Source organism: Colletotrichum siamense, assembly GCF_013390195.1.
Source record: "Colletotrichum siamense strain Cg363 chromosome Unknown KSG_Cg363_contig03, whole genome shotgun sequence".
NCBI lineage: Eukaryota > Fungi > Ascomycota > Sordariomycetes > Glomerellales > Glomerellaceae > Colletotrichum > Colletotrichum siamense.
Genome location: NW_023501016.1, coordinates 3,324,029 through 3,347,578, shown reverse-complemented (window position 1 = coordinate 3,347,578; position 23,550 = coordinate 3,324,029). Strand labels below are relative to the sequence as shown.

General features: G+C 52.1%; 7 protein-coding genes across 7 annotated transcripts; 3 read left to right on the top strand and 4 right to left on the bottom strand.

Annotated features, from left to right (window-relative positions):
* Positions 1 to 941: 941 nt before the first annotated feature.
* Positions 942 to 2,300, top strand: CGCS363_v004889 (uncharacterized protein; the record flags this gene model as incomplete). The annotated part of the gene is made up of 1 exon (XM_036636738.1): positions 942 to 2,300. One exon carries the CDS (start codon positions 942 to 944, stop codon positions 2,298 to 2,300), a length of 1,359 nt encoding a protein of 452 aa, XP_036498362.1.
* An 890-nt stretch (positions 2,301 to 3,190) lies between these two features.
* CGCS363_v004888 (putative peptidoglycan-N-acetylglucosamine deacetylase) lies at positions 3,191 to 4,804 on the bottom strand (the record flags this gene model as incomplete). Its single annotated transcript, XM_036636737.1, has 1 exon — positions 3,191 to 4,804. The coding sequence occupies one exon, from the start codon at positions 4,802 to 4,804 to the stop codon at positions 3,191 to 3,193; it is 1,614 nt and encodes a 537-aa protein (XP_036498361.1).
* A 103-nt stretch (positions 4,805 to 4,907) lies between these two features.
* On the bottom strand, positions 4,908 to 5,809 carry CGCS363_v004887 (uncharacterized protein; the record flags this gene model as incomplete). The annotated part of the gene is made up of 2 exons (XM_036636736.1): positions 4,908 to 5,262; positions 5,313 to 5,809. The coding sequence occupies 2 exons, from the start codon at positions 5,807 to 5,809 to the stop codon at positions 4,908 to 4,910; spliced, it is 852 nt and encodes a 283-aa protein (XP_036498368.1).
* Positions 5,810 to 11,841: 6,032 nt separating this feature from the next.
* Positions 11,842 to 13,650, top strand: CGCS363_v004886 (uncharacterized protein; the record flags this gene model as incomplete). The annotated part of the gene is made up of 6 exons (XM_036636735.1): positions 11,842 to 11,874; positions 11,934 to 11,994; positions 12,310 to 12,483; positions 12,665 to 13,045; positions 13,109 to 13,401; positions 13,480 to 13,650. 6 exons carry the CDS (start codon positions 11,842 to 11,844, stop codon positions 13,648 to 13,650), a joined length of 1,113 nt encoding a protein of 370 aa, XP_036498367.1.
* An 854-nt stretch (positions 13,651 to 14,504) lies between these two features.
* PAPS1 (Nuclear poly(A) polymerase 1) lies at positions 14,505 to 18,199 on the top strand (the record flags this gene model as incomplete). The annotated part of the gene is made up of 3 exons (XM_036636734.1): positions 14,505 to 15,670; positions 15,724 to 17,405; positions 17,463 to 18,199. 3 exons carry the CDS (start codon positions 14,505 to 14,507, stop codon positions 18,197 to 18,199), a joined length of 3,585 nt encoding a protein of 1,194 aa, XP_036498370.1.
* Positions 18,200 to 18,628: 429 nt separating this feature from the next.
* Positions 18,629 to 20,665, bottom strand: exo70 (Exocyst complex protein exo70; the record flags this gene model as incomplete). Its single annotated transcript, XM_036636733.1, has 2 exons — positions 18,629 to 20,328; positions 20,455 to 20,665. The coding sequence occupies 2 exons, from the start codon at positions 20,663 to 20,665 to the stop codon at positions 18,629 to 18,631; spliced, it is 1,911 nt and encodes a 636-aa protein (XP_036498369.1).
* Positions 20,666 to 21,666: 1,001 nt separating this feature from the next.
* Positions 21,667 to 23,272, bottom strand: CGCS363_v004883 (putative aminotransferase; the record flags this gene model as incomplete). Its single annotated transcript, XM_036636732.1, has 4 exons — positions 21,667 to 22,129; positions 22,206 to 22,489; positions 22,567 to 22,880; positions 22,933 to 23,272. 4 exons carry the CDS (start codon positions 23,270 to 23,272, stop codon positions 21,667 to 21,669), a joined length of 1,401 nt encoding a protein of 466 aa, XP_036498364.1.
* Between the last annotated feature and the right edge of the window lie 278 nt (positions 23,273 to 23,550).

Below are 23,550 nucleotides of genomic sequence, written 5' to 3'. Positions count from 1 at the left end.
ATAAGCTAAACTAACTATTTTTAATATTTACTTTATTATATTATTAATATAATATAATAAGTTATTATATCTATAGATTAAAATAAGTTTATAATTATAACTAATATATTCTATATACTACTAACTTAAATATAGCTTTATTTACTTAGTAATACTATATAGCTATAGATAAATATATAAATAAATTATAAGTAGATTTTAGATATTTATTTATAAAAATAGAGGTAGTTATAAATTAGCTATAATTTAATAGTAGTAATAATAATAAAACTTAGAATTTTAAGCTTTTTAGCTAGTAGCTTATAAGTATAATACGTTATAGCTTAGAGGGTATATATAAATAGATATATTAGTATATAATTAATAAATCTAAACCTCTTAGAGTATTAAAACCTACTTAACCTATATAATATAGCTTATATATTACACCCCCCCCTAAGATATATACCCCCTAATACCTAAAAACGCTTATAATACTTAATAAAAAATAAATAATAACTTATAACTATATAATAGTTACTAATAGTTACTTAATAGTTACTATATAGCTAACTACTATTTAACTTCTATAGGTCCTAGTAAGATATCTTAAGTTTATAAACTCCTTCCTAAATATATTACATCTGCTTATAGTAGCAACTCACTATCTCATATATTAGGATAGAATCTAACCTATGCAGTTTCCTAACGTTAGCACCATCGCTCTCTATCCTGTTAAAGCAACATATCCCTCTCAAGCCAACTAACTTCACTTTGTCAACTCTTCAAAAAAGACCCTAGGAGCTTCACATTGCCATATCCAACTAAGGTCGGCTCAGAAAAGAGATTCTTCACTCACCTAAACAGCAGCAGTTCTTTCCGTCTCATCTCCCTGAGTACCTTGGACATCGCAATGCCAGCCCCTGATTACTAACGGCAATATTTTCGGTCAAGTAGCGACGATGGAGGATTCTCAACTCACATTCGACATTCCTCACGTGTTAGAAGAATGCTTGGCTCAAATGAAGCGAGAAGAAGTTGCGATGATAAGAGACCGGGTGAAGCAGATCAAGAACGAATTCATGGCATCGATGCCTCGCCAAGACATCGAAGCTCTTCTCGCTGACCGTCGGCTTTCTCGCACATTGGAAGCCAAGATCACTTGCACTGTCGCTCGCCAGATATGCCATCGTCATCAGCATCTTCGGGCAATCATCCGTGAACAGCTCGTCCTGAAGGGCCAAACTCTTCCGGTGGCTGATATCGACGACCTTTTTTTCGATGCCCAAGAAAGAACGAAAAAGATGACTGCTTACTATAACCAGAAAATTTCCAGAGAGATTGGTCTTCTCTTCTTTCACATGAGCCACCACCTTCTCCTCACGAAGTCTCTCGGCCTGCACCCACTCCTTGACCTCGATACTGCTGAAAATTTCATGAGGGATATGCATGAAACCGAGAGAAAAGTCGGAAATCGATGGAACCAAGTTGCCGCCCAGCTCAGGGAAGCCTTGGACAGGCAAGTAGTGGATGAGGTCGGAGAAGACATCATCTGCAATGAGCGGTTGGTCAAGCGCAACACCGATATGATCGCATCAAAGCTCGCCGACAACTATTGGAAAACATTGGCACATGCAGAGAAGCAGGTCTTGAAATTGTGTGCGACCAAAACCGGAGTAACATTCATGGAGATACTCGACGCCCACACCAAGGCATTCAAAGACCACGACAGAGACGCATTCCAAGTTGTCAAGCGCATCGGAGAAAAGCACCGCGAGACTGTCATCATGTTCAAGCACGCATCGGATAATGCCGAGTCACACAACGTCAAACTGGCCAACAAGCCCAGTGAGGATGATGTCACGGTCAACCATCAACCTTCAACTCACAATCCCAAGATTGTCAACACTCTGATTAACCGACTCTCTGAGATTAGAAAGGAACAAGGCCTCGAAGCCTTGGCGATGAGATGCGCCAAGTCTACTACGATAGGTATACTTGTCGCGTGGGGGATTGATTCCATCTATATGGAAGAAAACCATCTGGTGGCAAGCCTGGAGAAGATTCGGCTCCTTCATCAGATCGGACACCAGCGGATCATTCAGCATTGCATGGAAAAGGTTCAGGTGTTCTCCGAGGAGAGGAGTCGAGGCGGTCAGCCAGTCACCTGTTCCCAGCTCATTCAATATACCATTGAAGTCTGCAGAGACATGGAGAGGCAGACCGCACAAGATGACGGGAGAATTCATTCTGACATCATATCGGAAGGACTGGGTTGGAGCAAAGCTACGAAGAATCAAGACCAGGGTGACAGGCTTTGACAGGGATCTGAGCGGAACAGTGGCGACGGAACGAGAAGAGTGCCAGGAAACGGCATGTGGATCAGCATTTGCATACTCTTGGCCATAATCGATGAGTCTGTAGACACGCGGGTCTTGAGTTAAGCGTAGGAAATGCAAAGAACCACCTCCAACCAGCCATATGGCGGTTTCTATGAGGAAGCAAACTTTCACGATTAATATGGAACAGCTGTATTGTGATGAGTCATATACTGGGATATCTTCGCGACTGTGACGTGTTCGTGATCATTGATCGGGCATTCACACATTGAGTAGCGCGTCAACGACTCCATCATATAGGGAGTTGGGGGACTGCATATTGACTTACTTTTCGTCCAGGCATGTCTTTGCAAGAACCTGAACCAGGCGATGGCGGGCCACTTTTTCTCTTTCATCGACCGAGACCAGTCTGCAGGCGATGATACCGATTAGGCTCCCCTTTCGAAGCCGGTCGGGATAGGGGTTGGTGCCTGCACAAATCAAAGTGCCGCCAGATGCCAAGATATATAGCTAGATACTGTATTTTCGGAGGCGCTGTCGAGGATCCAAGGGCTTCCTACCGTCTAGAAGCTAGGAAAAGGGAGAACAGGCATTCGTTGGAACCCGTGGTGCGGGCTGAAGAGATTATAGGGCACATTCGGGTCCCAGGATATTGCAAATACTTGATCGTTTGCGGGAAACGACATCGTGGAATGGTAGAAAGACACATAACCAGATGGATACCTTTGAAGAACAGTGAAGTGGTATTAAACAGGTGGCTTGAAGGAATGTTATGTACAATATGCGTTGAAATGCCGCTCCAAGTAAAGTAAGGTAAACCTCTTCCTCCGATCAAACCATATCATGATAATAGTGAGTGAACAAGTATAGCCCTACAGAGGCGGAGCATTAGGATCCATCATACACTGATCAACTCTCATCAGTTGTTTCCCAGTTGCCTTCGCCTTCTGAATAAATGTCCTTAAGTAGGAGACGGTGCTGGGGTACAGGTAGTGCATGACAACCAAGGAGCCGCCCTTGTCCAGGTCGCGCTGGAAAGAGTCCAATTGCTTCTCGGGAGTGTCCGACTGAGCGTAGAGCCAATCCTCGACGTCAATGTTCCAGTTGACGATATAAGGGTTGTCGTCCTTCGTGGATCGGACGAGTTGCTGACGCATGCGAGCACCCTCGTTACCGAAGGGAGGTCGGAAATACTTCGTAGTAATGCCGAACATGTCTTGAACAGCCTTAATGTCCTGGTCGTACTCCCAAGATATCGCGTCATTGTTAGGCAGGCCCTCCATACGAGGGTGCGTGTAGCTGTGAAGGGCGATCTGGTGGCCCTGGCTCATCATGTCCTTGTAGATGGCACTGAGATTGGTACTGGAGTCCCGCAGAGGTGCACCGACCGTGAAGAAGGTTACTTTGATGTTCTCCGACTTGATAACTTCCATGACCTCCTGGGCGAACTTCGGGTCGCCATCATCAATAGCAAAGGCGATCGAGTTGGGACGCTTGCACGCAAAGATGAGATTCCCAGACGGCAGCTTCTCTGGGATCAAAGCCTTGGCTGGGACGGACGGGACGATCTCAACCTTTGTCAAGGTGACAGCTTCGTTGGTATAGAAACCCTTGAAAGCGATGCCTATCGCACGCTTCCGCTGGATGTTGAAATGGGAGATGGGAATGTAGATATCGTTGCCAGTTGCGTAACGTGCAGCCTCAAGAGAATCCCATGTCTCAGGGAAGGGTGAGACAGTCTCGTCGCAAGCTTGGTTGTGCTGTTGCATAGCAATCGAGAACTTATTGCTTCCAGAGTAGGCCACATGGAGATAAGAACCGTCATAGCTGGTCATATCGGCACACTTATCGGAGAGCTGCGTGTAGAAGGAGAAGTCGGCATCTGGCGCCTTGATGGTGACCCTGTTCGTGCCCCAAGTGAGAGCAGTATCGACGTCACCTCCATGCCAATAGCCAAGAGAGTTGGAGTCCTTCTTTGAGAAATTATCAACAATCTTGACCGAGCCAGTACTGCTCGGGGCAGGGACGGTTGAGACAGCAGCAGTGTCGGTTGGTTGAGTCGCGATAATATACTCAGATGGTGTGTTGCCGCAGTAGAAAGCCATCGGGCCGAAGGTCACATCCGAAGACAACGAGCCAAAGAGAATCGTTGTCATCTTGGATAGGTCGGCACCCGAGAACTTGGAAAAGGGGATGCTGTAGAGCTTCTCTTGGCCGTTGAATGTCCACCCGAGTTCCTTTGATGTCTTGGTAGCGAAGGCAGAGTCCTCCCCGCACGTTGGTGACGAGGCCAGTTGGATGGACAAGGTCGTGCCGGCCTTGGCCTTGATGCGCAAGGAAATACCGCCATATCCCTTCACCTGTGTGTTGGTGCAGGCGACTTTGCTGTAGAAGTATGAATCCCCACCGTTGGGCTTCAGCGTCACCCTATTTCCCGAGACAGTGATCTCTTTCATCGTGCTATCGTCACTACTGGGCTGTAACATGGCGTTGTAGTAAAGAAATGTCAGTCGCGATTGCGAGGCCCAGTCGTCAATCAAGAGATTACTGCAGCTCGAGGATACCGGCGAAGATTGGGCGGCAACGGAACTAGATACAGTCGAAGAGCGAATGCTCGATGACCCGGACGCGGTGGGGACAGCAGAGACTGAGACGGAAGTTAGAGACATCGATCTCGAAGGAGCTGCGCGCGAGGTTGACGAAGAAGCGTTCGATGTACGAGAGCTTGAAGGAGATTTGGTTTGGCGGGATGAGGAAGCAGACATACGAGATGATGGGCCCGTTTGGACAAATGACATGGTCGTGGAGCTTGGCGATCGTACCGAGGTGGCGAAGGATGAGGTTGTGCCAGAGGAAGCGCGAGCAGTGGGCGACGCCGCGCTTGTTGAAGACGAAACCGCAACAGAGCGAGAAGTCGACACAGAACCAACGGTGGTGGTAGTGGCTGGGGCAGTCGAAATGGAGGGATTCGACCCGCCGCCGCTGCAGGTGAACTGGAGATTGCTGAACTGATAATTGTCAAACTTGGAATAGGTTGACCAGACGAAGGCTGAGACTGCGTCCAAGTTGGCGTTTGTGAAGGAGGATAGCGCGATAGAGATGTTTTGGGTCGAGCCAGTCAACCCGTTGATCTGGACCCATTGGCTGTTGTAGTTGTCATCTGCACAAGATGCCTTGGTTTGTATCTCCAGCATCATGGAGGCATCTTTAGGTCCCTTGACCGTCAAAGAGAGGGCATTATAGCCTTGGGTGGCCGCCTTGACGCAGCCGAGAGTCTCGTAGTAGTAAGAGGAACTGTCTGTCTTTGGAGTGAACGAAAGGATGCCCTTGCTGATGGCGGCCTTTGACATGGAAGTGTCTTCGCTGGTCCACGCATCGAGGTTGTTGCTACCGGAAACGGTAGATCGTGAGAAGTTATCGATAACAAGGTTGGAGCATGCCGCCTGGGCAGCTCCGGCTAGGCCCAGAAGGCGTAGCAGGGTAGCAGACATTTTGATGATGTACAGCCAAGTTGGTATGTCTAGTGAGAAAGAAAGGCACTCCTCGGGTGAGGAGTAGAAAGAAAGACTAGGGGTCAAAGCCGACGATGATGTTGAGAGTGATGGAGCATTTCCTAGTAACAGGGAGGAGACGAGATGGTTTATATATCTACATATTGTGCCTTGATGCTGATATCTTACTGGCCTGCTTTAGTGGCAGAGCCGGATTCTTCGCAGGGCCTTCACCTCTGGTGTAGCATCGGACACTTGTCCAGCTACCTGACGGGTAAGCAGTTGGTAGATGGCTCAGACGCAGTGCCATGCCATACTAACTCAGGTGTAGAGGAGGAGCATTATGGGTCCTTGGCGTTGGACAAAGCATGGAGGCCAGCTTAAACTGCGTCCAACGCCAAGGACCCATAATGCTCCTCCTCTACACCTGAGAAAGACGCTAAAGACCGCCTCACGACCTGGACGTTGAGCGTTGTCCCCCCCGATGAAGAAGCGTTGTGGAGACGAACGTCCTGCCAAGCGAACAAGAAATCCCACATGGCTAATTGACGAAGAAGGGCGTTGTGGCTTGATGGCCCGAATACTTGGTAGTGGCTTCGAGACAAACAGTTACCGCCATGTGGTCAGAGAGATACACAAAGGGCCATCGAGTATGTGTTGGAGGGTAAAAAAACCGGCCCTTCGTCTTTGTCTGTCAGGAGGAGAAGGTTAGGTTCGCGGTTTTAGGGGTCTGTAGAAGTCGAGAAAATGTCGGCTTAGGAAAGGTGTGAAAAGACAAACAATGAAAGAAGAGCGGGCCAAGTCGTTGAATATTTCATCCAACGCAACTCGAAACAAGACAACACGAGGTGTGGCAAAAGGAGATGAGGTTCTGGTGCACCGTCCTATTGGGCTAGCCATATCCGGTCCATGCTGAACAAGCAAGACAAGACCGCCACCATCAGGTGAGCGTTGCCAACGCTTCCTTGAACGCGTGCTTCAACTTGTCTACTGCAACTATCCAAGAGATCTTCGGGTGATACCCCTTTTGGCTGGCCAGATAAGTGAAGCCATTTTCATCATGAAGGTCGAGGTGACACACAAACTTTTCTGATGCCCCCTTTGTCGCTCACTAGAGGAACATGAAACAAGTGAAGATGTGCATTCTAGCGTCGTAGCTTTCCTCAGCTAAGCCAAGTGCCTGGATCGGTTGCAAAAATAAACATGAAATTAGCCACGTCCCCCACACTTGACGGGTCAGTGCAAAGCTGCGTTAAACCTGGGAAACGAATTTAGCCGTCGAAGGCCATCTTCTTTCTCCTGGCATCCAGGCCTAGCTGTGTCCATGAATCTCAGCGCGAGTTACGACACAAACAGCGAACCCAGCCCTCGCTCCACACAGGCTTTTGATGAGATGTAGACGGGGGCCGTCTGGGATGGCGCGCCACAGTTTCTCATCCCCAGGTACACCATCATCTCCAGAGACCCAGTCAGCTTGATAGGCTTGATGATGGAATATGCGTCAATGAGTTCGCAACATGCTACCGTTTCCTCCGTCGTGCGGCCGGTGGTCACTTCCTGGGCTGCTGGCCCGACTGCGCCCTATCAGTCTGCTCGCTATACTCCGCAGGCAGTCCTATCTTTATCGGGGCCATGGGCTGGTTGTCAACAACATTCGGCGTGTGTTAGTGCCCACGCAGATTTGGCCTGTAGCAACAAACGTACGAATGGCGGATGCCATCACCGCCATAGCGCGAGTCCATCCTGGCGGTATGGACGGGTGACTGGTGTCCTGATCACTCTATGGCTTCCAGTGTCCGCCGCGGCTCGTTCATAGCAGAGCGCAAATACTGTGAGGCCATTGACCAGACAACGTGACATTGGAGGAAGTGACTCACTCACATGAATACTTGGAAGGTCGCATCGGGCCTGTAGCTGTTCGTAAAGCATCGCTTGGTGGATGTTGTTTTGGCGAAGACCTTCCATGGTTGCCAAGCGATGGTATATCGACATTCGATGCTCGTTCAAAACCCTAGATTGAGCGACCTGAATCGTGCAGACGGATCAGGAGAGTTGCGCCAGAGGAGGATGAGAGTCCTGGCGGCGGCAACGCGAAAAAAAAAGTGACGGGAGAGCTATGGGTGGCTGCAGGAAGGATGGGCTGTGAAGTATGATGGCGTTTGAACTATTCATGGGCTAGACTGAATGTTGTCGAGGTATTCACGATGTGAGCAGTGTCGACCCCAAGTTGTGGTTTGGCCCAGGGATCCAACGTGTTGGTTGTCTGTTCAACCGGATGGTTCCCGTAAGTGTGACGGGAGGGAGCTGTCGACCGTCGACCGCCGCCTTGGTCTCCAAGCACCAGCGGCAATGCGTTGTGGTAAAGAGACAGCTGCTTGACGGCGAAAGTGGTAATGCACGCAATGGGGGGTTTCCTGGCGTAGGTTACTCCCCAGGAGAGACGGGACTCGGGAGTGTGGTTGCCAAGACGAAGAGTGATCAATGCGTCGCATCGTGGGCATGGGACTTGGAACTGGGGCCCGGGAGCGGCAGCACCGCCGCCTGCCCTGGGAAGTGCAGACGGCCTAGGAACCGATCAAGCCCGGACCTCACTTAAGATCATTCGAAGGTAAGACAGAAGAACAGCACGGCTGTGCTTGGATCTGCTTCTGGCTCGTTGGTGGCCGGTTACGGTCATGTGATCCTACATATGTAGCCCACAGAAAAAGTGCATCACGTAAGCGACTATGTGTCTTTGTGTGTTTCACGGGTTGAGGGCGCGAGGACCAACAAGCCAGGCGCATGCTTCTGGTATCAGACGTCATAAATGACGAAAACGTAAGACCAATAACGTCTGTCAAAATCCGAAAGGGACTCCGATCGCAGAAACGCAGCGCAGGTCGGAAAGCCTTGGGTTGAGAAGGAAAAAGAGCGGCTGAGAAAGGCCGTATGACTGACCAGTATGTGCCTAACCAGTAGTAGATGGTGGGATGGGGGAGAGGATGCGCAAGGCCCAGGGCAAGGCATGTAGGTATTGCGGTAAGGCCAGGTAGGGGTAGAACTGGGGAACTCTACTACCTACCTTACCGTAGCCTGTAGGTATGTGTTGACGGGCGCTGGGCAGGGCAGCCCAGCAGAACAGTCTGTCAGGTGGGCAAAGAGTTGCCAGCTGACGGAAAGGCAGCAGCAGGCCGGATGTTGTGGTAGATGGTCGGCCCATCGTCATCGGCGAGCCCACGCGCGTGTCTTGCTTGGTCAGGGGCTAAGATGGGAAACCGGCAGGCGCCCTGCGCCCTCTTGGTACTCGTCAGAAAGGCACTTGAATGCGCCGGGAGTCGGCGCTGGCGCTGCTGACGCTCGTGTCGACTTTGACTGGGCGGTGCATGGATGACATCACTTTGGCGGCGGCGACGTGACTGGTTCATCCTTGATGACTGACTGACTGATTCGGTGATTCCAGACCGCAGACCGCAGCCAAACGCAGCTGCATGCAGTTGTCACCAGTCGCACTTGCCCACTTACGCCCTATTCCCCCCCTCCCCCCGTCGTCCCCCACGCTGCTGGGTACCTATCTCAGGGTAGCCGCCCCCGGCTTGCCCAGCTGATTTGATTGGAGGATTCGACTCATTTCGGCCAAAAACAGGACCAGCTGCAGCATCTTCTGCAGCATCTTCAGTGTGCAGGAGGACCGCCAGCACCGTGCTGCGTGTGCCACATGCACACACCCCTCCAACCTATGTCCGACAGTGTCTCTAGCCACGCCCCAAGCTTTATCATGCTGCATCACAACCACCTACCTCACCTATCGGCCTTCTTATCGCCCGCATGCCCGCTGAGCCGAGACGATAAGCCCGCTGCCATCCTTTTAGGTACGATGAAAAGCACGAAAGCCCAGGTCATGCCTGGGTGGGATGAGATGCCTAAGCAAGCACCCCGAGACAACCCGAGAGATAAGCAGCTCGCTCTCGTCGCGTTTCGTCACTACCATCTTCCTTCTCCCTCGTTCCTCGTCCTCGACTTCCGTCCTCGACTTCCTTCGTCTCGTCCCGTCCCAGGCCTCAGCCCGGTTTGTTAGCCTCCCGTGCCACTTTCCCTTGTGACCAGAACTTGCCTTGATAACGTAAGGATACCTGAGCCATCCGGTCTTAAGGTATATACCTAAGGAATCCCGCAACCCGGGCCTTCGTCTTCTGACTCGTCTTGCCTTTGTTCCTCAACTACCTCATAAACATTCATACTGCCCCAACCCTGTACTCTTGTATATGTCTTTGATTCTAACCGCATCACTTGCCTAACACCCACCTCTTCATCAAACTGCTTGCGCCAACAAGTGCTGTGCAAACTCATACACTCGTCCTTCTTTCCATCTCGCTCTATTTTTGCTCTCGGTTTCCCTTTTTCGTAACCTCCCCCGCATCCGCGCCTCTTTCGTTTTTGGCCTCGCGTTCTGCAATCTCCGGCAACCTTCAGCCCGGTGACTCACCCGGCATCTACTGCCCCAATACCAACACAGCGATTACCTCACAAGCCTCGGTTACCTCTCCTGCTACCCAGCACCACCAACACCACGCCTTCCTTGCCTTAGCCTCCGCCTTGCCTTGCTTCCAAAGTCAGTCCGAGCACCGAAACGGGCATAACCCCAGAGATTCCTTCGGCTACCTCTCTTATATCTCCCGTCATCTCTCTCCCAGCAACTATCCACACCGACCCTTGCCTCGATTCTACGTGTCGAGCAAATCGCCCAGACTATTATCGCTATCGACAGAGAACATAAGCTTTGTCGACTTAGGTTTACACTCTTCGAACCTGCCCGCCCCTTTGTCATAGAAACGCGACCGGCGACGTCACGTCACAGAACCTTCCGGTACAAATTCGAACATATACAAGCATCATGGCTGCCATGACCGATGTCCAGGCTCAGTACGAGCGAGATCTCCGGAGCGCACACCAGGACTACAAGAGGACCAAGGATTCCCAGTCTAAGTGGTCCAACGGAGCTCGTCCTCTCGCAGGCTGCCGATTAGATTGGGCCACCCTCGAAGCTATTGGAGGCACTGAGCAACAGCGCGCCAAGACTCGTCCCAGAGGCAAGAACAGCGAGATGTACGTTCTTTTGCTAGATCCCGAACCGAGATGTCGCTGACACCAGAGATAGTTCCCACTTCAAGAAGATGCAGAACAATGTGATGAAGGGGCGATCGCACTGGGCGCCTCACCAGGGCCGTCTCAACTCGGCGCTGCAGGCCAAGGAGCAAATCAAGGATCCCCTCAGCCAATCTCTCATGGATCTTGCCCCTTCTCAGGGCGGCTGGAAGAATCTTGCTGCCTCAGAAGACTGGAAGTACAGTTTCGATAAGACGGAGAGCCCCAATCGCCCCCTGACGCTCGATGTCTTCATCAAAACCTCAGGCCGTGAGACGGAACGAATGGTCGAGAAGGAGTATGAGATTCTCAGTGAGAACGGTCAAGTTCTGAAGGGTCGCAAAGCGCGTCAGAACCTTCGTCAGGAGCATATGTCCGCCGCAGAGGATGAAGGCTTTCAGCTTGTTTGATTTGCAATTCACCAGTTGCTCTGGCTGAGCAGCACAAGACAATGCTCGAACGACTGTATGATGGATGTATTAGCGATTCGACGGAGTGGGCGTTGAGGGTTCAAGCATGGCATCGCGGCAACAGGCTTGAGAGGGCTTCGCAATAGCACATTATGGTTTTTGGGACATTATTTTGGCGTTGGGTCATGAGAGATGGAAGCATTGTGTAGGGCAGAATTGCGCTCCGTTCCTCTCATCAAGTTAACCATACGGATAGGTAGTGCAAGTAGACGAATGGCAAAAGGCCATGCAGTCTAACCACTCAATGTTACTGGCAGTGGCAGACGATGTATCCTCGATACCGGAGACCCATCGCGTTTCGACTTTTCCTGTTGCGTCGTGGGTCGCGGCAATCACGGTTTATGAACATGAGGCACAATATATGCGCCCCAAGACAACTACACTAACGACATGGGCAATTCGTTGCCTCAGGATTGGTTTGGCTCAGCAAACGCGTCCAGGATGGCGATCCTCGAGCGGCCGACGCCAGTTGCCGTAAGTGGCTAGGTGCAGATGAGGAGCGAGCAAGGGAACGCTGCGCCGCGGGGCTGAAGTTGATGGTGCCTAAAGGCATGGAGATCTCTGCCTCCAAGGCCCCCAGTGTAAGCCATGGGCGTAAGCTGAATCCATACCGTCGGAGCCATGGACGCTGGTCTCGGAAACATTGCTTTTGATAAGCCGTTTGCCCCTGGCCTAGACAGCCGCGCAAAGATACTTAATAAAGCGCCCTGAATTATCTTGCCTCCAGTGCGAGTAAAGTTGAGCTCTTCTCCATTCTGGCCTCGCCGTGCCGCCGCCGCCGCCCCCCCGCCTGCCGAGATTCTCGAGGTTCGGCTTGAATTCAAACTAACCAGGTTGCATGTTGCATTTCACCAACCGCATTACCAAGTACTCGGAGACGCGCCTGCCAGAATGACGACCGTTGACGAGTCTATGCTGCCCCCCTTACCGTTGCCGCCGTCAACCGTGACACCGTCGACGCCGACGCCGCCTCCGCCTCCTCCTCCGACATTTACGGCTTCGTCGGCCCCAAGGACTTCAACGCAACCGGCGCCAGCACCGATACAACCTACGCCAGAATCTACACCGTCATCTACATCTCTAGTGCAAGAGAAAAGCTTGCTGGCAGCCCGCAGCCGTAGCTACGATGATGTGACACCAGACAGTGCCAGCTCGTTGACCCCACCGCCCTATTCTGGCCCATCCAACTTCTCAGAAACGAATGTTTCGATCCGAGCTCGAGAAAGTCCAGGACCCATGTACTACCCAGGCTTACCAAGACTAGACTACAAGCTCTACTCACCGCCGAACTTCAGCCTATCGACAGACTGTATCGTTCTCTCTTCCAGGTCAGACCATCTGTCAGCGAGCGCCAGTGCCCTTCTATCCCTCATCAGGACCCAGGCAAGCATCCCGCCCAAGCCTCTCATACACATGAAAGGGACGCGAGGACGCAAGGTCGACTTCGACATCAAGCTCAATCTGATGGGTTTGCTGGTGCCGGATGACACGAGCAAGCGCATGCAGTACATTCGCTGTGTCAGTGAGGGCGAGATGGCGTACAGGGGCGGAGTAAAGCCAGACGTCATTCCCGAAGTTGGCGAAAGAGAGCTTGAGGAGTGGTGCCGCCGCTTTATTGAAGATCCAGCGCAGGTCAAAAGTTTCGGTGAGGACCCTATCAAACCGTATCTACTTTGTCGAACTGGGTAACTAACAGAGTGCAACATAGCACTTGATCGAGTAGTTGCAAACTTGGACACGATGTGGATCGAAGGTCAATTGCGAGCCCTGTTGGCCGCGACGCAGTACAAAGGAGTGCTCCATGTGTCGTTTCCCGTAACGCACGCCAAGGTGGTGGTGCAAAACCAGCCGAAGGCAAACAAGTTCATGACGAGCATGAAGAAGCTTTTCTCGGGAAAGCACAAGTACGAAGTGGTGCAGTCAGTTTGGCCATTTGCGACGGCAAAAAGCGGTGATGAAGGAAGGAGATACGCTGTACAAAGCGAAGAAGTCTGGTGGCGGGTAAGCTTTTGCCCAAACCTGCTAACAGTACTTGCCTACCTAGGTATCTAGGCTCGCTAACGTGTTTGCTCTTCGTAGGAGTGGCGGGACCCGATCAGATACGCAGTCTCGCAAAAGAGACAGAACGGCGCATACGTGACTAATGAGGATAAGCTGGAGGCTTTGATGGAGGGCAAGGGTCAAGATTCAATTGACTGGGGAGGAGTTGAAGCGATAGACATGCCAGATGAGGCCGAGCTGGAGGGATAGATAGAGAGGTCATCGAAGAGCCCGTATTAAATAAACCTAGGTACCTAGGTAGGTAAGGTAGTAAGGTACAATGTGCAGGAATGATCGGCCAACCTACCGAAGGCACCGAACCTCTTTCAAGCACCTGTCTGTGACGCTGCCAGCTGGTCTCACCTGGGCGCACGGGTCCAAAGGACTCGAAGACCCACCGCTGGACCGGGAACGCACTGCGGATTTCGAGGCAGTGCTTGTCGCATTTTACACCAACTCCAACTGAGTCACCGGCGAACTCGCTTCCATAGCACAATCTTTTTTTGGACAAGCCCCCCCCCCCCCCCCCCCCCCCCCCCCCCAATTCCGTGAGTCACAAAACCGCAGGCCGGCTTGTCTAGGTGGTTAAGAGGATGGCAGCGAGACTATGCGGGCCTTGCTCTGACGCATACGGCCTGGCATGTCACGATTGTACATCATTCTCTGCGCGTGGGCTTCCCCGCAGTCCACCGCTGCAGTAAGTTTTCCTTCTAGAACTTCTGCAATGCAACAATAGCTCTGGCTTGCACACATACATGGGTAGGCCGTCTGAGACTGAACATGGCTGAATGGTCCCTGGATCTACAAATGCACTCTCTGTAGCAACACATCAACATCTTTGCGAGTTGGCTCTTAAAGATCACAGTCCCCTAATCACTTCATCTTTACACACAACCCAGTATCAATTTCGCGCTCAATAGACCTCTTCCCTTCTTACATTGTCTCTCTTACACCCTGTTCGCATCACATTCCCAGTCCGGAACATTCAGGCACCTCAAGGCACAGTCATCACCATATCTCTCGGTCATACACTGGTCTCTGTTCGGCAGAGCTCTCCGAGTATCATGGAGTCCCAAGCAGCAAGCCACGCTACAGCTCTCTGTATCATCCCCCCAGAGGAGCATTGGACGGCAATCAATCGTCTTCGCTTTGACAACGACAAGGCCTACACGAAATGGCCGCCTCATGTCAATCTCATCTATCCGTTCGTCAGATCCACGGAGAGTAGCGTGCTGCATCAGGCTTGTGATGCCATTGTATCGTGCCTGAAGGACCGTGCCGCCTCAGGCGAGCTCGCTCCCCTGCCTATCCGTCTTGATTCACCGGGCTTTTTTTCTCACAAAAATGGCAGCACCCTCTTCTTGCGTGACGAGAATGAGGGGAATATCTCCCGGCTAACATCGCTGCGAGGCGCCATACTCGCGGCCATCGGCCAGAGCCGGTCAGAGCCCTACAATATGCACCTTACGATGGCTCAGTGCGAAGACGCAGCTCCTTCGTCAAAGTTCGAGTTCTTGCTTGACAAGCTTCGTCGGCTACCAGCCGTAACCTGGGAGGCTAGCCAGCTCTCAGTCCTGGTTCGCAGTCCTTCTGGACATATGAGGCAATGGGGTGTCATTGACCTAATTTCCCAGTCCTTTAACATTTGCAGACATGCTCCCAATTCCAGCTCGGATACACCTTCGCCAACCATTCCGCGGCCAACGTGGTATTTCTCCCGTTCAGAAATGGCGTGGAAACGCCTGGTCCAACCATCCGAACCTGAGGTCTTCGACAACAAGCAACACGGGAATCTTGTTGTCGCTAGCTGGAACGTACTAGCAGAGTTTCATTATCCCCCATCCCGGACCAGATACTCCTTGATCGTGGAAAATCTACTCGCAGAAAATGCGATTGCGGACATCGTAGTTCTCCAAGAGGTGACGGACGACTTTCTAGCCTTCCTGCTCGCAGATGAACGCATCTGCAAAACGTATTTCTACGTCTCTGAGGGTTCGCCAAATGACGCTGAGGCTGGCCCCCTGCCCAACATTCTCAACACTGTTGTGCTCAGCAGGGGACCATTCTCGTGGGAATACCTGCCCTCGAAGAGACAGCACAAAGGATCAGCCATTCTTCAGTTCGAAGATCTCGTACATAACGATACTCAGGAACCAGTCCTTCCCCTTGTCTTGGCAACCTGCCATCTAAGTCAGGGCCTTACAGATGGCGCGGTCGTTGCCAAAGAAAAGTAATAGATTATTTCGCTGAGTCCAGAAATGCGGAGCTGACTGTGGTTGACAGGGAATTGCAACGGATACTCGACCATCTGAAGAGTAATCACGCAGCAAACCAATGGATCCTGGCCGGAGACTTCAACATAGCCACTTCTTCTTACACTATCGACGCAGCAGTGAAACGCGGCTCCATTACAGTACAGACAGAGGATCTTCTTCGTGGAATCGAGGCAACTCTGGCAGAGACCAACTTCCTGGACACGTGGTTTATCTCTCGTGTCGAGACCGGCGTCAGCGACAATATCAAGGGCGATATCCACGACAGTTTTGAAGGCGAACAGGGTGCCACATTCGACCCCAGAGCGAACCCTCAGGCCGTGAAAATGGTCGGAAGCGGCCTGAACAACCGACCACAGAGATATGACCGCATTCTAGTGAAAAATGGCGGTCCCTTTCACATCTCTCGGTTCAACATGTTTGGCTTCCTCACTGGCGATGGCGAGAGTCCAGGTGGGCCCCTTTACGCAAGCGATCATTGGGGTATTCGCTGCCTTTTACGGCGTTCTTCACTAAAAGATGGTCCCAGCACCAGTGCTCGAGTCGTCCCTGTCGAGGCTAAACGGGCACCTGGATCTATGTCTGATGTCGCCGCTCTAAAGCAGACTTTGGAGCTTCTCGATGTTGTCCCGGCAGAAAAAGATGAGTGTACCCGGAAACAGGCCCTGGGGCTGCTACGAAAGATTCTTTGGGAGAACGAACAGACGAATGTGGAACAGTTGCGTGGTCAACCGGCCCTTGTACTAGTTCCTGTCGGATCGTATGGTCTTGGCGTATGGTCGAAATCGTCCGATATTGACTGCCTCTGCATCGGATCAATCAGCCCTCGCGTCTTCTTCACTCTTGCCAGGCAGCGTCTGAGAAAGTCGGTCGGAGAAGGTGTTCGGATACTACGGAAGGTGAAGGCAAAAACTGGCACTATGCTCGAGATCGAGGTCCTCGGGCTGAGATGCGATCTCCAGTATTGTCAGGCAGCAAGCGTTGCCAACCAGTGGCCAAACTTGCTGAAGCGTCCCCCATCTGATCCAGCTTTCAGCTTGCCAACCCAGACGCTCTTGAAATTGAAGCCGGCTAGGGACATGTACTACATTGCTAGGTCTGTCCCGGATCTTGCTCAGTTTCGCGTCTGTTATCAAGTGATCAAGACTTGGGCCAAGGCGAATGGGATCTACGCAGCCAAGTTCGGATACCTTGGCGGCGTTCACCTGTCTGTTATGTTGGTTAGGGTGTGCAAAATGCTCCTACATGGCATGGGTACAGTTTCGACGGCCGACGTCATCGCTACCTTCTTCGACCACTATGCGCACTTCGACTGGAAGAACGACATTGTCTTTGATCCATTCTTCCACAAGCAGCTACGGTATTACCGGACGCCCAGAGAAGCCATGTGCCTTCTTGGATGGCATTCGCCGACACTTAACACCGCACTCATTGCTTCTGTTCCCACGGTCAAGATCATCTCGACGGAGCTACGCCAAGCCAACGCCAAATTCGCGGAGGGCGCAACCTGGCAGTCTATTCTTTCGGCACCTGGCATGATCGCGGAAAAGGACTTATCACAAGGCGCCGCAAGCTTCCTTTCCTCGTTTAAAACGTTCGTGAACCTCCGCATTCACTACTGGGGAGGGTCGCTGGAACGTGGGAGTCGGCTTGTTGGTTGGCTCGAGTCCCGTTGCGCATCACTCCTCGTCGGTAAGTCAACTCATAATTGTACAGATCCCTAGCAGCCGTTTTCTGATCATGATTTAGACATCAACAGGAAGGTCCCGGAGCTTGCTCCGAGAATCTGGCCCGCGAGATTCGTCGACGCGGCGACACCCAACTCACAATGCCAACAAAGCGAATATCAAGGCTCGTACCTAGTCGGCCTAGAATGGATATGCGAGGATGAGAGGCCAGAAAAGGAAACCCTGACCACGACGCACAGCAACCTGCAAGCCGTGCTGCATCAATTCGAAGAACATATTCACGGCGATGAAAAATACTACGATGCGACGACTTCCTGGTTCAGTGCGACTCTTGTTAAACGCACCGAGCTGGGAGATCTCAGGCTGGACAATCGAGAGTGGGGCGACTACGTCGACGGCGATGACGATTCAGACTCGGACGAGGAGGATCTTTCAGTATCGGGCCTACCGCTGGGAAAGCTGGGCAAGAAGGAGAGGGCGAAGGCGGCCACAAACCAGCCACGCTCAACGGTCGTGCCCAAACCCGAGGGTGCGGGCAAGTTCCGAACGGCTCTGGATGTTCTCAATAGACTGAGATGGGACGCAGACATAGACGGAAACGACTTCGTCGTCGGTTATGAAGATAGATTTCTAGGGGCACAGGAGAAGGCTCTGGCGGAGTGGAAAAGCGAGCAGACGCATGAAGAATTCATTCCGCAGCATAGAATTCTTTGGTTCAAGCGACGGAGCGACGGAGTCGTTGTTTGGGACAGATCCAAGCGCGTGGATCTGCTATTTAAAAAGACACCTCATCGATAGCTAGGCGCCGATCCTTACGGTCGACGACATCCATGAGATCACCCTGCAAGTAAACCTTTGCCGATGCCAGTTGCCAATTTGTGTCTTTAAGTCGACGGAACATACAAAAACACACACACACACACACACACACACACACACGGAACCAGATAATTCAAAGTCAATTGCTGGGTCTGCTTGAGAATGCTGTCCCCAACAGACACTTGGTTATTGTTGATATCAGAAACGCCAATAGAGCTCATGTTCGTACTCTAGATGAGCGTATGTCAGGACGTGTAAGATAGATCTGGCCCGCCAAACTATGAGTTGGTATCCGCATCCATAACGCCAAGCCCTCCCACCAAAGAAAGCCCAAGTAAACAGACGCCCCAAACTGCGCAGAAACCTCGAACAACTGGGTAGGTAGGCCCTACCGAAGAACGCCCCTTCTCAGTAGAGGGTCATGAATACAGCGGCGATGCCAGCCTTGTCGTATTTCACATGCTTGCCCTTGCCCTTGTCGACCTCATGGTATCGGTCCCAGAATCTGTTGTACAAAGGCTCAAGCATTTGCTGAATGTCCCTGGCAAACATTTGGCGTACTTCTCTTTCCATGTTATATGACTTGTGACGGCTGACCATCTCGTCAAATGATGCGTTAAACGCTTGGAACTTACCCTTGATGTTGTCCTTGTCCCTGCTGCTCAGGCCCTTAAGGATAGAGGCTGAATCAGCTTGCCCGGACGTTGGTCGCTGCTTGCTCGTGTGAATAACATCAAACAAGTGGGTAGAAACTTCCTTGCAGTCCATCGTGTACATGGAAGTCGCCTTCTTGCGCCACTGGTCCAACATGCCCATCCGTTGCTCCAACAAGGGGGCCAGATCCGAGTCACGAATCATCCGCTCAATGATGACCACGCTATTGGCGAGAAACACCCCGATGATGCCTCGTCCCTTGAGGACCATCTTCGCTTTCTGGTCAAGTGATGACATCAGCATGTCAACTGTATCTGCGCAATAATGTGCGAAGATTTCTTTGCCATCAGCGCCGATATCGAACGAAGCCAGGCTCGGTATCACATCAGTAGATCGTCCATCAGTAGCAGCGCTGGACTTCCAGCCACCATCGCCCAAGGAGAACATTATGCTGGAGACAGGGCGCAAAAACTCGACCATGGTCTGTAGACGCTGCATTGTCTCGGACACGATCGATATCGGAGCGCCGTCTTGAGGAAGTGTCTGCATGGCGGTAACTCTTCGCCTGGTATCCTCTAGCAACTCCCCCAGCGATAATTTGGCGGTCTCACGAACGGGCCGAAGGGCTGCGGCAAGGGAGGATTTGAGCTCGCCAGTACGCGTTTCGAGGTTACTTGACAAGCCTGACATGATTTCGGTTATCTCATAGGCAAGGTAGCAGTCGGTGTGGAGGTGAGACTTGATGTGATTGTTCAATTCTCGTAGCGTGCGGGCCAACTCAGCCATGGCGGCCTGGCATGTGGCCTGGAATAGGGGGCCCCAGTCTTCGCGGGTGAATATGCTGCAGATGCTGTCGTATTCGGCCAAAAACAGACCCTCCATTGCCTGAGCGTATGTGCCAATTCCGTTGGCGCCTGCGCGATAGATGGCGTCGGGATTCTTCTTCTTAGTCGTGTTTACGCTCGCGGCGGCCAGATTTGCCAGTGTAGAAGACAGATAGGGCCCGCGGATTTCGGCGTATATCTTGGCGGTAGAAGAATCTTGAGGAGCGGCAGCACCCCCGTTCTGGCGGTGATTATTGGAGATATAGGCGTTGACCAAGCCAAGACGCGTAACCTTGTCCTGTGACAGAACAGGAAACGGCACATCCTTTGTAATATAGTGGAGCGGTTCTACTGAGCGAGGTGTTTCTCCCCGAAGCAACTTATCGAAGTGACTCTCAAGTTGGGAGTTGCCAGACTTAATCAAGCGTGTAAGTTCCGACATGGTCTGCTGGTTGGCGCGGAGATTGGAGGCCTGCATGTCGGCTAGCGATTTGCTGAGACGCTTGATGGAGGCCAGGTAGTTCGACAAGCCGATCTTGTCTGGGCCAGCACGAATGATCTGTTCCTCATCGTTTTTGCTGTCGGCCGGCTGACGCAAGCGCTCGATTGCGGAGAGGACGGCATCGATGTCTGTTGAGGAGGTCACTGGTCAGCTGCCGCTATCGCATGCTTCGTCGTTGTTTTCCAGCTCGGAATGGAGAGGCGGAAAGGGGAATGACCGCAAGTGATCTCCTGTGGGCATGGCAATAAACGCACTATTTCCTAGGATCTGTAGCTTCTTCGTCTCCCCGCTCAGGGGACCAGCGACCTCGCGCACACTCTTGCCCGTAGATTCCAGCCTTCCCATGCATGCCTGAATCTTCTTTGTCAATTGGGCTGTCTTCTCTAGACGCGAGTTTAGCACATCGACTTCGGCTCGAGCCTCCTCGTCGGCTGCATGGCGATTTGTCGCAGGCCCGACAGACATGATGAGTGCCAATGTTCCGAAGGGACTTGCTGCTGCACAGCGACGTTGGCAAGCAGATGTGGAGGGATTAGGATGTCGGTTGCGGCCTATGTTCAGCCCGGACTGACATGGGAAAGGCGAACGAATGTGGCGTTGTTGGTCGAGTCAGATAGGGCAGTATATGTTCGATGTATTCGCGGCGGTCGCACTCGGCGAAGAGAAGTCGAGAGGGAGGTCAGGATGAACGGAGGGCCGGATCAAGCTGCTTGGATCCGACGAGGGGACTGACTGGACGTGGGAGACAAGAGCTATTGTACCTATGGGTGGGTACCTCCGGCTGCTAGGTTGGGGTTCAAGTGCTAAATTGCGGCGCATGTTAGGTATGCTAAAGACGACAGGTAAAAGTACCTACCTTACCTAACCTATCCGTACCTAAGGTGCCTCCAGTACAGACGAATAAGGGAGGCACAGGCACTGGACGTCTCTGAGGTCCAGGAATGTGGACCGGGACAGGGGTGTATTGTTATGAAAGCCGATGCATGTATGCACCTACAACCAGCCCGCTATGTGTGAGGGTCCTAGTCTCCTAGAAGATCTCCCGCCACACTGCACGAGAACCTGAGCACTTTCATCCTATGCTGTCTCAATACCTCGACTACCTTAGCTTCCATATCGTACTTTTCTACGTGATATGCCTCTGCCTTGTCCTTGCAATGGACGTGCACAGTGAAGGCCCTAATTGTGAAGGACATGACACGTAGGAGAAAGCAAGCAGAAGTCGGGCCAGGATTGACTGCAACCAGCACAATACTCATCCATTGTCTCTACATCCTAGGACGGGATGGGATGGGATGGGATGGGACGAGACGACAGACTTTTGTTAGGTTCAAATGTATAGACTGACCCCTTACGGTAAAACACGCAATTGGCTGGTTCGGACGACACATGATAGTATATTCCAGCCATTGAGTTTACTTGTCATTGTTTGACATCCGTCGTCTTAGCCCACGATCCTCCACTTTTCAGATCCCCTGAATTGCCAGCTTCGAGAAAAAATCGTTGACGAGCCGCGTCACCGTTTCGGCGACAAATGCAATCTCGTCCCTTGTCACCGTATATGGAGGCGCTACAATGATGTGATCCCCGAGAACACCGTCTGCTGTTCCTGAGCCCGGGTAAACAACAATGCCGTATGGTTCCGTCAACCCCAGCTCGTTGATACTCGCTGCGATTCGCGCTGCACTAGGCCATGGCACCTTGGTCTGTTTGTCGCGGACAAACTCGATTCCCCAGAAGAGGCCCTTGCCCCGGATGTCTCCGACGTATGGATGGTCCATAAGACTCTCTTTCAAAAGACCAGATAAGAGCTGACCCATGTTTTGCACATTGGCCACCAGGCCGTCTGCCTGGATGATCTGTTGAACTTCCAGGGCTGCCGCACACGCGACAGGGTGTCCTTGATATGTGTGTCCGTGAACAAAGGCACTGTCGTCGCCAGCCGTTTATTAGCACTTTCCGACAAATCTGACGTCAGAGGCATGTCCGGGGAACCGAAACCCACCTTGTCCCCTTTTCTAGCACCTCAACCACCCTCTTGTTTACGAGGACGCCGGCTATCGGCTGATAGCCCCCAGCCAAACCCTTGCCGATGGTCTGGATATCTGGCACAACACCCTCGGCCTCCCATGCGTGGAGAGTTCCACTGCGGCCCATGCCGCTCATGACTTCATCCATGATGAGCAACGCACCGTATCGGTCACACACAGATTTCATTGCTTGAAAATAGCCTGGAACAGCCGGAACACAACCCAGTGCCTCAACGTACCCAGAGATCAGCCCGTGTGACTACAGATTATCATGGGATGGGTACAGTGGAATCAACTTACAGCTCCAACAACTGGCTCTGCTACGAATGCGCATACATTACCAGGGCCAACCCGAATAAACTCGTCCTCGAGCTCCTTGGCGAGCTTTGCAACGTAGGACTCGTCCGATTCGTCGGCCAACCTATCCCTGTACGCAAAGCATGGGGAAATATGCGACACAACATTGTCGAGGAGCATGGGCTTGAAGTTAGCTCGGCGTGCGACATGGCCACCCATAGATAATGCGCCTAGCGTCGTGCCATGATACGATCTCTGGCGGGCAATGTAAAGATATCTCTGTGGTTCTGCTGGCTTCTTCTCCAGGAAATACTGCCTAGAGAGTTTCATGGCCGCCTCCATTGCTTCGGATCCTGCCAAGCATGTGAGCCTCCAGGACTATGCGTTCAAAGATTGCAAACATACCGCTGCTCACAAGATAGGCCCTTGACATGTGACCATGTGTGGTGTTGATGAGAAACTGGGCCAACTGCTCACATACCGACGTCGTGAAGAAAGTAGAGGGACTGTAGGCAATGTTGCTGAGCTGCCGGATGATAGCCTCAGCTACTCGCTTGTCGCTATGGCCGAGGCATGCCACGGCGGCGCCCCCGGACGCATCGAAAAGCTTCCGACCGCCGTCGACGACATAGCAGTTACCCTCGCCACCTACAGTACGGAGGAATTGGCTCTTGAGATCACGATGTAGGACGGCGGACTTGCTTGCGTCCGCGAACTCAACAGAGTTCAGAGCCTTCAGAACCATCTCGTAGGTTGATGTGGTGGGGTCGCAAAGCGACGGGCCTAGACGAGAAACTATGTCTTGATCGTAATGTAAGAGACGATGACACCAGCTTGAAAGGCAATCTGCAACACCGATGGGGTTTGGTGGCGATGGAGGGAGTCGTCCGTGGTGCCATGGGAAGGGATAGATGCCACCCTCTCCGACATGGCTGACGGGGACCCTTTTATGAAGAAACTTCGGCCCAGGCCCGGTATCCTGCCGGGGTCGGCGGTCCTGCCATGCGAAGTGCCGGTAGGCTG